Source organism: Podarcis bocagei (assembly GCF_964188305.1).
Source record: "Podarcis bocagei genome assembly, chromosome: 15".
NCBI lineage: Eukaryota > Metazoa > Chordata > Lepidosauria > Squamata > Lacertidae > Podarcis > Podarcis bocagei.
The window spans coordinates 44257318-44272174 of NC_138141.1; the positions used below are offsets into that span (position 1 = coordinate 44257318).

Consider the following 14857-nt stretch of genomic DNA (forward strand, 5'->3'; position numbering starts at 1 on the left):
CTGGAGGGCAGCACATTGGCTGCTCCTGTATTAGATGCCTAGGCTGTTGACTTCTACTGAGTCAGACCACTGGGCACCCACATCTCACTCACACTGACTGGCAGCAGTGGCTCTCCAGGGATTCAGGCAGGGTTTCCCAGGTGCTCTACCAATTGAACTATTACTCCTGTCATGTGTCCAAGCTAGTTACGCCAGATCTTTTTCTTTTTCAACACTGATTGAGATAGAAAGACCAAACACCCCAGAAGTAATTTGTGCAAATGTTTGGGCTTTGCATTTTATTAACTTTTTTTTTTAATCTCCTCACATGGTTTACATCCATTTAAAGTTTGTCATCTACAGAGAGGGGAGAAAAAACCTGCAACGGAACACAACCAAAAATATATATATATATATAATATATATCCTTAAACAAGTCAAATATCAATTATACAGTTTCTAATCTAACCTGTAGCTCCAGGAGTCCCAGTCTCCCCTTCCTCACCATCAGAAAAAAGAGCAAGTGCAGTTGTCGGGGGGGGGGGGGGGCTGGCTATGCTGGTATCAGATTCTGACACTCAGAAGTGCGCGGAGGCGCTCTGGCTTAGGAATGACTTCAGCTTCCACAGACACATACATACAGGTAGATGCAGACCCACAAGGATCTGTGCAGGAGGGCCCGAAAAATAACAACTCTGGCCAGCAAAATATTTCTGGTCCCTGAACGGTGGGCCACAGAACATTCCATTGTCCTGGGCGGAAAGTGTGGCCGAAGTCACTTAACGTGGAGGGGCAGGCCTGGAAGTAATTTCTCTTGTGAGGGTGGGGGACTTCTCCATGAAACCAAGGGCTGTCTAGCTTGCCAATACAACTCATTGCTGGGTTGCTGCTTGGCACCTGGGGGTGTGAGTGGGGTGGCAATCGGGAACACAGAGCCCCCACTCCTTTGGAGGGCTGCACTCTCCTCGGCTGCTTCACCCGATCTCTCGCAGAAAGAGAGAAATGGGGGGTGCAGGTGGAGGCTCTTAAGGGCTGAAATGACACCTTTCACATCCAACCTGAGTCTTCCTTAGCTGAACCCTGTAAGCCATGCTGCGTGAAGCACTGAGAAACGGCCCCTTTTCCAGACACCCTCCTGGAGGAAAGGTGCCCAACAGCCCCGGCGGATGGCTGGGCTGGATCAAAGCCATGTGGAGGAGGTGGGAGCAGGAAATACCCACTGGCTCCCTGGCCAGGCTTGGCTAGCGAGAGCCACCTGCAAGAGGCACGGCCACAAGGCAACCAGCCTTCCTCTCGGCCAGCCAAATAATCCTTTCAGGGGTGGGGAGCAGGACACTCTCGCCCGCATTAAGATCTGATTTCCTTTCTAAGGATTAAGTTTGAATTAGTCCCAAGAGAATCTAACCATAAATAAAGTGATTGTGGGCAACACAGCAGGGCGGCGGGGATGGGGAGGTAGGTATCACTCTCTTTCACACGTACACACATCTAAGACTAGCAAGCAGCCACTTTCTCTTCACTTTCCTGCCATCAAGGTTCATTATTAAAACCTTTTTACAGAATAAAACAGGAAGATGGCTGCTTTACCCCCCCCCCACATTATGCACAGTTACAAAGCCTACCGAGGCACAGGAGTCACAGGACGAGAGGCTCCCCCAGCATTAAAAAAGTGGGGGGAGCTGGAATAGGCAGGGCTTTTAAAAAACGAAAATGCTGCTATCTTCAGCCCTGCCAGCTGGGGTAAAAGAATGCAGAGTTCAGCAACCAGGTCTGTCAGGCGAGACAAAAGCGAAGAGAATGTAGATTGACCAGGACGAGGCGAAGAGCCCTTGGTGTCCTCCTTAAGCCTCCAAAAGCAGGAAAATCCAAGCAAGCAGCGTACATGCAGGCCACAAAGGCAGGGAGCAAAAAAGATCAAGCATTGTTGCGGGTGGCGAGGCCGGCTGGAGGAGAGGACTTGGCTGCAGCGAAGCTCTATTGGACCTAGAAGGCGGCAACCATTTTTGGGAAGAAACGAGAGGCTGTGTCTTCATCCGTCGCTCACTTCCTTCCCACTGCTCAACAAATGGAACGTAAAAAATGACTCCTGGACACGAGAAGTACGAGAGACGTGGACTACTGTGCTGGGAGGTGGGCAGGGGGGAAAGAAGGGTGTGGGGCTGATACAAAATCGTCCCATGAGGTATGGGGCAGCGTCTGGTTCCAGGGCAGCGACATTATTCTCAGCAGGATCCGTGCTTGGATTCATGAGTCTGTGCTGTGCCCCTCGGCTTAGAAAAATGCAGGTGGCTACAGGGCCCCGGGGCTACACGTCTGTGGAGAAGTAGAGTGCGTTGCGTTTGAGCTCAGCAAAGGAGATGGGCGTGTGCTGTAAATAGTAGAGTAGCACTTGCACCTGCAAAAGGAAAAGTGGGTTAAAATTAGGATAGTCTCACACACACTGCAAAGTGTCCCCAACAGAGAACAGTTCTTGATAGGTAGAGATATCTTCTGATGGAATCCCTGCGGATTTTCTTATTTGCCACACTGCAAAGTTGATGGAATAAAAAGCACAGCAGGAACAGAGCTACGAACCCAGAAGGGCCAGCTTTAGGAAGAGCTGCAACGTGCCCAGGAGCTGCTACATACGCGCTCACTCTCTTTCAGTTATTTAACCAGCCCCTCAAACTGCCCCTCCAATTAAGGGGGCCCAGCAGGAATTTGGGCAAAGGCAGATGGGACATTTATTGAACAATGAGGCAGGTCTGGAAGCAGCATTTCTGTGCTCAGTTCACATGAAGTGTGTGCTTTACCACTTAAGCTACAATTCCTCTCTAAATTCTAAAGCAGTTTTTTAAATGTTATCCACTACACTTTTAAAAAGATTAATGCACAAGAAGGTAATTCAAGTTCGGAGGTTTTAAGAATGAAATTAAGGTCTACCTGAGCAAGCTCTCTCTCTCTCTCTCCCCCCCCCCCCACAGAGAGAGAGAGAGAGCGTGCGAGCAGCTGCGCTTCCAGGGTGAAGTTTGAAAGTTTGCCCAGCAGAGGGAGCTTGCCCATCCAAACACAGTCGAATCCTCTGCTTGCTGCCCCCCCTCTTCCCCCCCCACTGTACCTGCGCCATTACATCGTGGGACCAGATATCTGAGGCCAACGTGAGGTGCTGCCCTTTGCTCTCCACCTCAGAAGGTCTCAGCAACGTTGGGCCAAACACAGTGGCCAGATTGTGCAGGGACATTTTGTTGACGGGCTCCTTCTCAGCCACCCTGCGTAAAAAGACAAAGAGAGAGACCCATTTCAAAAAGACTCGCAAGATTTTGGCACGGCCTTCCAAGTCAGCTAAGACAAGGTTTGCAGGCTTTTCCACCATAGCCCAGCTGCAGAAGATCAGATGGAATTTCTCACCATTCCCCCCCCCTCTCTTTCTCCTTGCCTGACCCCTCATTCTGGACACACACAATTTCCACATGTGAAAGCAACACAATCCCAGCTTCAAACTCCCGCCTTGACGTGGCACCATCCGCTTTTCCCAGTTCCCGCCCCCTGCCAACTTGCCCTCTGAGGTTTTGGCTCTGGAAATCATCCAAAACTTCCTCCAGCACACACACACACACACCTTCCCCGGAAACTACTGCTGGCTGTGCTGGTCCATGGCCAGCTATTGCCTTGGAAACCAGCATCAAAATATTGCCATGTTAGGAGGCAGCTGCGCTCCAGCCCCAATAACACAAGCTGTGCTCCATTTGAGTGGCGTCCAGCAGAACAGATGTGGGAACTGGATGTGCCCTCTCTTCCGAGCCGAGAGCCAAGTGGATTTTCCTTCCAGGACGCAGCGCTGCTCTCCCCCCGTCCTACAACCACCTCTTTCTGCTGCTGGATCATCCTTCTCTCCCCCCCTCCCTCCGCCTCCACTGCTTGATTCTTAACAAACAAAACAGGGAAGAGGGATGTGCCAATTAGCACAAGATTCCAGCCCCAAATTCCCACTGGTGCAGAGGAGCTTTTGGCCTGCCAAGCCGCAGCTCCTACATCGATTCCATGTCCTCGGCAGAAGCCGAGTGACTTGAGGGAGGGAGGAGGCCAGAGCCTGTCCGCATCCAAGCCCTCAAGAGCAGGCGGCTGCTAAGTGACAGCACCATCTCCTTAAACCCTCTGTCATCTCCCTTTCAGGATCTATAGAGGCGGCTGAGGTTTCCAGACAGTCTGCGAGCAGTTTCTCCTTATATGAAGACAGTTGCACCTGCCGCTGAACTCTGCTCCGCCCCAAGAGAAGCAAGTGGAAAATTAGGAACAGGTTTTTTTCCTTTGCTGTGGACCCTGAACACAAGAATGTCAGAAGAGACTGGCTGCTGGATCAGGCCCACCTAATCCAGCATCCCAGCAGCCCACCAGGTGCCCTAGGGGGAAAGCCTGAAAGCAGGACCAGAGCACAACAGCAGTGCTCTCCACACTTGTGCTTCCCAGCAACGGATCATCAGCTCTCCAATGAGACACAAAGAACTGACCTCTCAGCCAAAAGGCAGAGCTAGTCTGGGAAGTGGGGGTCCCCTCTCCGGGGCTTCTGTGGTGGTGGCCCCCCAGTCCTTGGAATGCTCTCCACATGGAAGCTCTCCTGGCACCAGCCAAATATTTCAGCACCAGCCAGATACCATTTCATTTGGCCGATCTGCCTAGATCCTCTTCCAACAACCGTTTTACCAATGCTTGGCCCTGGCTTGAGTGAATTTAGTATTTTTGCCGTTCTAGCATTTCTTTTTTTAAAAAAAGTTTGCTATGTTGGTTGGCTAGACTTTGATTTGTTTGCCACTTTTTGACTTTCTGGGTCGAACAGCAGGATAAAAAACAAGAGAAATAAAGAAAATAAAGAAACAAAATATCAGGCTCCTTGTACTCTGGGCCCTACCCAATTACAGTGCTCCCCGTTCATAGATTCAGTCTCCCTGTTCTCGAGACAGGAGGGACTTACCGTTTCAAGTGTTCTAGCAGAAAGAGGAATGTGATGAGGTTGGGGTCAGGCAGAGAACGTAGAAGGTGCATCATACAGTTCTCCTTGGCTGTTGGGTCAGAGAGTGCTGGGGGTGGAAAGGTGGCAGTAAGAGAGCTGGCAAGCGCCCACACCCCAACAACTCTGGAAAAGCCTTGCTAATGTACCCAGAACCACCAAAGTCCAAACTGCACACTCATTCTCAAAAGACCCAGTGAGGGGCAGTAGATACAGACTGTCAATGCTCAGCATCAAAACCTCAGACAGCCATAAAGCTCTCCAGATGCTCTGTTTTTGGTCTACTTCTCAGGGTGGTTGTGAAGATGGACAGCTCAAAGCATTTGTCCTTCTAGTCCAAATGACTGGCAGCAGCTCTCCAAGGTCTGAGGCAAAGAAAGGTTTCTCTTATTTCCTTTTTACTCATAAGTTGCCAGGGATTGAAGCTAGGAACTTCTGCATGCTAAGCAGGGGCTCTACCACAAAGTAACAGCCCCCCCCAATAAAACGAGGTAACTTCATCAGACTGTTTCCAGCGGCAGCCATTCTGCAGACTGCCTGGGTGGGAGCAATGGGAAGCAGGGCTCATTCCATCAGTTTTGCTTGAAAGCCCAGCTCCACCAGGCTCCTGTTACCCATGAACTGTGTGCCAGACGGGCATTATACGAGCAACAGTTTAAGAACTGGTGCCTGACTTTTATGTTTTCCTCTTCCCTCCTTGTCCTTTTTTCCTTGTGTGCTGTGCTTTTCCAGATCGTAAACCTGCAGGCAGGGACTGTCTCGTTTTAACTGACTCTATGTAAGCCATTTTGGGCTGAAGAGCAGGGTATGAATGCTCTGAATAAATAAATAAAAATAATAAACATATTGCCATGAGCTGGTTGCAGGGCTTGGGGGCGGGGGAGAATAAAACACAAAAAGGAAATTAACAATCAGAGGTGCTGCAAAGATGTGTTAGTTGTTAGGCCATATCTGGGGTTTCTACGCCTATCCAGATGCAAGAGAAATGATACAGACAACTTGCCCCTGCCCTCTTTGTCCTGTGGTCCTGGCTAGGGTCTCACCCACTCCCTGAATCTTGAGCTCCAGGCCTGTATCAAGAAATTCCTGCTCCACATCTCTGCAAATACATGTAACACAAGCTCCCTTACCGATACCCTCCATAAAAGCAGGATAAAGCCGATCCGTGAGAAGAGGCTCAGGGAGCTCGCGGAAATACAGCTTCAGGGTGCCTGCGATAGCATTGATGTCCATGTCGCTCAGCATCATCAGGATGTCTTTGCTGTCTACGACAGAATTGAAACAAAGGAAAGAGGAATGCTGGAAGGGGAATGTGCTGCCTTATATACCAGATCAGACTCTTTGTCTACCTAGTTCAATACTGTGAACTCTGACTGGCAGCAGATATTCAGGGTCTGAGGCAGAGAGAGAGAGATGATCTTTCCCACTGTCTGCTAACCTGATCTTCCTCTTTTTTCACCTGCCAGGTGCTAGAGGCTGAACCTGGGACCTTTGTATGCAAAGCCGAGGTCCTGCCACTGAAGCTATATAACCACCCCCACCATCCTCAAGAATTCCCCTGCTAGATCAGGCCAAGATCCAGCTAATTCCCTTTCTTCTTTTCAATTGAGCCATCTGGCTTCAGAACCATAAGATGAGGTGATAGCTTACTTGGCTTTAAAACAAAAGGAGTAGATACATTTGCAAAGAATAGGGTGAGATTAGGGGCAGGCAACTGACTGGGGGGGGGGTTAAAAAGGCATTTATTGCTGCTGCCCCCAATATTTGGAAGACTCTTCCCTCTCCTGTTACAGCAGGGACCTGCTTCAGGTGTCTTTGGAAGATACATCTTTCCCCATTCATCAAGCTGGACAGCGTCCCTCTACAAATATTAACAATGCCTTATTGCACTTCCACATTTTGACTGCTGCTTTTAGGCACTTGGACAGATGTGTTTACTGAATATCCGTAATGGTGCAGCCAAATGTTTATCTATTAAGCCAGGAGTGTCTAACATGGTACCCCTCCAGATGTAGGCAGACTCCCAACTCTCATCATTCCAAGCTGGCTGGAGCTGATGGAAATCCAATAACATGAAATCATAGAGTTGGAAGGGACCCCGAGGGTCATCTAGTCCAACCGCCTACGACGCAGGAATCCTGCCCGCAGCTGTGTACAAAAGTAGCTAAATAAATAATAATGATTTATCTATTATTGAATTTATACCCTGGTTCTTCCTCCCGAAGGAGCCCAGGGCAGCAAACAAATACACAATTAAAAAACCATCTAAAATAGTTAAAACATTCTATAAACAATTACAATTCAAGACAGTTGCTGCTGCTGCTGCTGTTGTATTTATATCCCACCTTTTTCTCCAAGGAGCTCAAGGTGGCATATGTGTTTCTCACCCTCCTCATTTAGTCTCCCGCGACAGCCCTATGAGGTAGGCCAGGCTGAGAGGCAGTGATTGGCCCAAGGTCACCCAGCACATGTCGTGGCCGAGTGGGGATTTGAACCCTCGTCACTTTAAACCACTACACAATGCTGGCTCTAAGAGAAGCTACAGTTAAAACTGTCCTAAAAGCATCACAGTGGTACCTCAGGTTAAGTACTTAATTCATTCCGGAGGTCCGTTCTTAACCTGAAACTGTTCTTAACCTGAAGCACCACTTTAGCTAATGGGGCCTCCCGCTGCCGCCGCGCCGCCAGAGCACGATTTCTGTTCTCATCCAGAAGTTCTTAACCCGAGGTACTATTTCTGGGTTAGCGGAGTCTGTAACCTGAAGCGTATGTAACCTGAAGCGTATGTAACCTGAGGTACCACTGTATTAGAGAAAACAGCTAAATAAAAACCTCCGTGTTCAGTGGCAGCATACTCGTGCGAATGCCAGATACAAAGACTGGGGGCTGGCTGCTCTCAGAGAAGAGATCCTTGGCTAAGCCATGAGATAGAGAAAGAAATTGGCATGGCAGCAGCAAAGATGCAAGGGGGAACTTACTGGCGTCAAAGGCTGCTTTCAAGGCCTGGATGTCCGTGGCCACCCCTGAGATCCGGTAGATCCCCACTTCATCAATGCCGCGCTTCTCCACTTCCTCAACACACTGGCGCACAATGTAGGGCACTTTGGAGCGCTCGCGCCTGGAAGCAACAGAGCAAGAGGAGAGAGATGGGTCAGGAGAGATCCAGGACACCACAGAGGAAGCCAGGCCCTTGCAGAAGCTGCCTGCCTCTTCCCTGTGTTTGCAAGCAGTAGGGTCTTTAAAAAAAAAAAATATGGACCTTATTAGCCCCGAGTGGCTGAAGACCTGAAAAGGCAGGACATATTACAATAAACAAACAAATATTGCAAAGGCCCAGACTGGCATTCCCTCACCCTCTGCCCAAACGTCACCAACCAACCCCCGATCAGGGCAGCCCGGCACCCACCGCCGGACCCAATCACAACGTACTTTGTGACGACGCTGATTTTTACCCCGAAGACTCCCGTCTGCTTTTTCGATGGGGTCCTTTTAAGGCTCAAGTCGCGGCTGGTGAACTTCATCGAGAACTCCACTTTGATCTGAAAGGGAGATTTCAAGGTCAAGGTCACATCCTGCAATGGAGAAACTCTCTACTACAGGGGTGGGGTGGGGGAGAGGAGGGCAGTGAGAGCATGAGAGAAGGGGGATCTTGGGCAAGCACCGTGGGGCGTGGTACCCAACCCGTTTCCCCTTCTTACCCCATTCATTTCAATCACATCCATGTGCCAGTTCTTGGTCTGCACCGTCTGGGGATCCAGCTGCAAAAAAGGAACAGGAGAGAATGAACTTCCAAAATATCCACCCCCCAAACAGGTAGACCACTAAATAATAAGGGAGAGTGCTGGGCCAGGTAGCATAAGAATAGATTTATTCAGGCCCCATCTGCAGTATACAATTAAAACAGCACCATACTACTTGAAACAGCCCCCGGAGAATCCTGAGAAGTGTAGTTTGTTAAGGGTGCTGAGAGTTGTTAGGAGATCCCTATTCTCTTCCCAGAGCTACAACTCCCAGGATTCCCTGAGAAGAGGGATTGATTGTTAAACCAGATTAAAACAGTTGCCAACATTCTACGTGCCTGGTAGGCTAGTCTAAGCAAAAATGTTTTTAGCAGGAAATCAAAGGAGTACAGTGAAGGCACCCCAACCTGATGCCAATAGGCAGGGAGTTCCAAAGTACCATGCTAAGTGGTTGGTTTCTTACAGCTGCAGAACGGGTATTACACGACACCTGTAAGAAGTCGTTGCACAGAATGCCAAGCACTTGAACGAATGGCTTGAGGGCTGGATATAAGCCCATCATCCAGGGGCAGCCCCTCATCTGCAACCTGGAGGAGGAGGAGGAGGAGGACGTGGGCAGCGTTTCATTTCACAGGCATGAGTTGTCCTTGTTCCAGGAGAGGCTCAGCAGGACCCAAAGACCCGTTGGAAAAAGATAACAGATGGCTGTCTCCGCTTCATGATCAACCAAGAAACGCTCCCATGAATCAGGGATATTTCTGGAGACCGGTTCCTAAAATAATTTTCAAAAGGCCACGTCTTCCACACGGCCCTGCTTGTGGTCTCCTGGGAAAGGCGGCTGAGCTGTTTCCGGAAGGCCTCCACACTCTGGGAGTGCAGCCTGTCTCAAAGGCAAATTGGGTCGTGCTGGGCTTTTCAGAAGAGGCCCTTGGGTTTCCCAGGAACCGGAGTAGCACCGGTGTGCAACAGGAGAGAAGGTAACAGACAAGCGGATCATGCTGACAAGTTGGACAAAAAATGGAGGAGGGGGTGACTTCAGACCTTGGGTCACATGAGCTGCTCTGTGCATGAACAACAGGTGCACATTTTGAACCCTTTCTTTGGTTAGCACCATATTCCATATAGGGTTGGCGAATGGCCTCGCCAGTCCAGTGTCTTGTTCTCACAGTGGCCAACTAGATGCCTACAGGAAAGCCAGAAGCGGGATTCAAGCATAAAAGCCCTCTCCTTTCCTGTGCTTTCCAGCAACTGCTATTCAGATGCAGTTATCATATAATGGTAGAGTTGGAAGGTGCCACTGGGGTCATCTAGTCCAACCCCTGCAATGCAGGAATCTCTTGCCCAAGGTGCCGCTCGAACCCACAACCCTGAGATTAAGAGTCTCACGTTCTACCGACTGAGCTATCCCAGGTAGACAATATAGACGGGAGTTATATATAGTTGTTGAACTGTAACCCCCATCCTTGCCCATTGGCCACACTTGCTGAGGGGCTGCTGGGAGTTGTAGTTCAGCAGCTTCCACAGGAGCCAAAAGTTCCCTGCACCTAGTATACAAAGAAAGGTAGGAGACGACAAACCAGCTTAAATAGGTAACATTTGCTACCTACCCAGTTCCTTTTATTTGAGCTTCCCCACCCATGCAGGGCTGCACTGCTGTTTCCCCTCTCACTGCAGATGTTTGTTTCTTTTCAAGAAAGCAAACGAACAGGTTAACTTGGGGGTTGGACTAGATGACCCATCGGGTCCCTTCCAACTCTACAGCTCCATGAACCTAGAGGCCTTGCATTGCATACACACATGTCACAAATGCAACGGGAGGACAGAGCCTGGATCCGAGGGAGGGAGCCCTTGCGCGTGTTCGGGTCACAGATGTTCCATGAGGCTGGCAGATCCAGGCCCCCACGCTGTGCCGGCTCCTCCAGGGTGCATGCGGTTTCCCCCCAGGGCGCCTGGTATCTCGGGAGCAGCCATCTGAGCACAAACTTCAGAGGGGATGCGCAGTCCCACCCTGCTGATCCACCATAACAGGCAGCAAACGCTACACAGGGGCCCCTGCCTCCCGCAAGCACACAGCCCCCATCCTGGAGGCTGCAGGATGGGGCTGGCAGAAAAGCAATTGGAGCCCCACACAGAGCCATCAGAGAAGAAAGTCTCCCCTCCCCAGCCCCTCCACCGGAGCCAGAGGCCCTAAGGCTGCAGGTGGGTGATCATTCCCTTCTCCCCACCCCCAAGAAGGGTCGAATGCGATTTGAAAGCGACAGCTCAGAGTCGGTAGAGCATGAGACTCTTAATCTCAGGGTCATGAGTCCAAGCGCCACGTGGGGTGGAGATTTCTGCATTGCAGGAGATTGAACTAGATGATCCTTGTGGTTCCTTCCAGGCCTGAGAGTCTATGAAGGCAGGATCGTTGCCTGCCGCGCGAAGACACTCACTCCAGCTACACCTCCAGGGCTGAACAGCGCTTGCAAGTTACTGCTCTCGTTTCATTAAAATTAACTAACTGCCACCTTCAGAATATCTCAAGGGCTGGAAGATGCAGCAAGCCTGTCTTCTTCCTGCTCTGGAGGGCAGGACTTGAACCAATGGCTCCTAGTTACAAGGAAGGAGATTCCGGCTAAACACCAGGAAGAACTTTCTGACAGTAAGAGCTGTTTGACAGTGGAACAGACGCCCTCAGGAGACTCCTTCCTTTCAGGTTTCAAAGGAGAGGTTGGACGGCCATCTGTCAGGGATGCTTTAGTTGTGATTCCTGCATTTCTAGGGGTCCCTTCCCACTCTACAATTCTATGATTCTATGATCAGCGTTGCAGAGTTGGAAGCGCCCTCAAAAGGTCATATTGCACACCACAATGCTGAATTAATGCAGACCATTGCAATTGCAGCATCCCAGCCTCTGCTTAAGATATCTCCAGTGGAGGAGAAAGCCCACCACCTCTTGAGGCTGTCTGCTCCAACTGAACAGATCTCACAGTTCAGAAGTTTCCTCTAACGTTCAGCCTAAATCTGCTCCTCACAATGCCCTTTGGTTCTAGAGCAAAGCTACAGCACAAGATGCAGGCCAAGGGAAATTGGGGGAAGGGCAGCAGCATCTCCAGGTCAGGGTGGGAATGTCCACCCCCTGAAACAATGGAGAGCTGCTGCCAGTCAGAGTAGAAGACACAGAGCTAGAATGAACCAGTGGCAGCTTCCTGTGTCAGGGTCATCAAACGATTAAAGAGTGTCCTGGACAACTAATCAAACTGTTGAGCGTTTAGTCAATGATATTTGCATGTTGCCCAAACCATCACAAACGTCATCAACCATTGACAAAAATTATCAAGGCGGCAAGGTGCCTTTTTGGTTAGATACAGAAGGGGCTGTGAGAGAAAACTTCCAGCGCAGTAAGCACACACAAAGCCAAAAGTTTCTGATCGTCCATTGTTGATCCTTTCTGCAAAGATTCCCTGGAACAGCACAGCCTAAAAACCAAAACAGCTACATATACCCCAGAAGGTATGCCCTCAACTTGCAGCCCCATGAATTAAAATTGGGTTATTCAATCCACCAAAATACTTCTTATAACCGGGCTACTTAATCAACCAAAATACTTTGTCAAACAATTGCTTTAATATTTTTCCACATTCTACTCTTTTTCCAAATGAGCTCAGGGTGATATAAAAAAGGTCTCTTTTATCCACACAATAACCCTGTAAATAGGTTAGGCTGAGAGAGAGAGATAAACAGGTCCAAGGTCACCTGGCAAATTTCACAGCTGAGTGGGGATTTGAACCCAGGGCCTTGCCAGCCCTAGTCCAACACTATTCATGATTCCACCACCGCCAGCTTTAAAAATATTTTCAAACAGCCTTTGGTGAAGCATTTCTTGCTTCTAGGCAACCAGGCACGGAAGACTTTGCAAACTTGGAATAGTTGCTTCTCTCTTAAATAAAAAAAGCAAAAAATCAGGCTGCTGACGTGCATCCTCAATAGCTCTTTTGTATAATTTGCAAAGCTGGATTTTGTCTTGCAGTCCCATGCATGCTAAAAGCCCAAACAAATCCACACTTTGCAAAAGGGCCCAAAGTCTGCCAACTTGCATCCTGAACAGGATAAACTGAGGCCAGGCCAACAGCATGATTTGCCCTGCGTCTTGACTTCCTGGTCCATTTATTTTAATGCAAAATCGGAACAAGCAGTGAGGGCTTATTTGGGGCAGAGAAAACAATCCCTTGCTGCGGCCTCTGGCAAACAACACCACATTGGCTGATCTCCCCACCCAAAACAAGACCTGTCAAGCCCCCAGATGTACCTATTCCGTGGCAATTGCTACCCACCAGATCCTCAGCTCAGGGAGCCCAGTTGACTCTGTCCCTTAATTTACAGTGTTGAATAAATTGATAAGCCACCTTTTCAGAATAAAATGTTTTCTCAATGACTTCTTGCATGCGGAAAGAAAGAGGCGCTAGCCCGCCCCTTCGGTAACACAATCCAATTGCGCTGAACTTAATTTGAAACAACCACAAGCTCCCATGCTCAGAGCCTCCCTTGACACTGCCCCTTTGAAGTGGCCTGAGATCCCATATGGAAGGGATTTCAGCAGGGCCCTACATGAAAAAGGCTTTATGAAAACCAGCTTGGCCTCATGGGTAACGCCATAAACCTGTCTTTCAGGAATTCTCCCTCCACCCCGGATCTGAGAGAGGGGAAATTTGCTCACTTCGGGCTCCCCTGCCTCGCGGGAAGGCAGAGACTGAAGGATGGGTGGCTCTGTAGGGCTTGGATGAAGGACTGGACTATGGGATGCTCCACAGAGCAAACTACCATTCATTGCTATTGTAAGTTATAGGTTTAAAGCCTCCTTTTAAAAAAAAGTATTAAAAAAATACTGCACCAAATGTCTTGTGTGTGCACCTCACAACAGCAGTCATAGCTATCAACGTTTCCCTTTTTTTAAGGGAAATTCCTTTATTCCGAATAGGATTCCTCGCAAGAAAAGGGAAAAGTTGACAGCTATGCAATAGCTCTGCCCACCCCACCCTCTGCTCACTTTTTAAATATTTCAGACATATTCTGTTTTTCAGGTCTAAAACATCACAATGTGCTTGGGAGTTAAAGAAAAACCCCACTATAAACACCAAGCTCAAAAAAGAAAAAAGGATTCTTCTGAAGCTGGATAAAAAAGTTAAAAGGAAAAGAAAGGGTCTGGGAGAAGAAAAGCAGAAACACAAAAATTAGAAAGAGGAGGAGGTCTTCCCCTGGTGTTGAAAAAATGTTGAGCAAGTGCCAAGAAGAAGGGGCTTTTGGGGGGGGTCCCCTGCCCACCCCACCCCACACGACAGAAGGACATTCAGATGGGCTTCTGCTGCAGCTCTTCATACCTGGGCAGTTTCATGTCTGCAAAAGGGAGATACTTTAGAAATAGGGCGCTGAAGGTGGGAGACAGGGCTCCAGACAGCGAGACCACAGAAGGTACACAGCTCCAATGACAAAGAACGCTGTTGCTTTTAAGAGAGCTGAATGTGGCTGGGGAGAGGCTGGGCATCCCGAGGCTGCTATCCAGCGCCTTGGCCAATCTGGTGCTCTCCAGCGGCTTTGGAACACACATCAGCCCCGGCTTTTGTTCTGCTGTCACCCCTGTTCAAGAAGGTTTTACTAGCTTCATAGCCATCACAGCTGGTAGCCACTGAAAGCCCTCTCCTCCATGAACTTGTTGAATCCTAAAGCTATCCCAGTTGGCGGCCATCGCTGGTATTCAGAAGCATTGCTGCTGCTAACCGTGGAGACAAATCCATCGTTCCTAATCCTCTTTTAAAGCCTTCATCACTGCCTCCTGTAGGAGAGAGTTCCATCGTTTAACTCTGTGCTGCAGAGTTAAAGAATTCCTTTTTAAAATCTGTCCTGAAACTTAGAACATTAAACTTCATTGGAAGTCCCCAAGATCTAGTGTTAAGAGATAGGGAGAGAGAGAAATATATACAGTGGTACCTCGGGTTAAGTACTTAATTTGTTCGGGAGGTCCGTTCTTAACCTGAAACTGTTCTTAACCTGAAGCACCACTTTAGCTAATGGGGCCTCCCACTGCTGCCACGCGATTTCTGTTCTCATCCTGAAGCAAAGCACTATATCCTGAAGCACTATTTCTGGGTTAGCGGAGTCTGTAACCTGAAGCCTATGT

At 49.2% G+C, this 14857-nt stretch overlaps 1 protein-coding gene across 5 annotated transcripts in view; it reads right to left on the reverse strand.

The window, feature by feature from the left end:
• Positions 1-248: 248 nt before the first annotated feature.
• ABR (ABR activator of RhoGEF and GTPase) overlaps positions 249-14857 on the reverse strand; it is a 116162-nt gene continuing 101553 nt past the window's right edge. For all 5 annotated transcript variants that reach the window (XM_081172005.1, XM_081172006.1, XM_081172007.1 and 2 more), the window contains 7 exons: positions 8662-8721; positions 8393-8502; positions 7942-8081; positions 6094-6228; positions 4928-5033; positions 3077-3227; positions 249-2374 (listed from right to left, as the gene is read on the reverse strand). In XM_081172005.1, coding sequence (XP_081028131.1) covers positions 2285-2374; positions 3077-3227; positions 4928-5033; positions 6094-6228; positions 7942-8081; positions 8393-8502; positions 8662-8721 — 792 coding nt within the window. In that variant the 3' untranslated portion in view covers positions 249-2284. The remainder of the gene's footprint in view (positions 2375-3076; positions 3228-4927; positions 5034-6093; positions 6229-7941; positions 8082-8392; positions 8503-8661; positions 8722-14857) is intronic.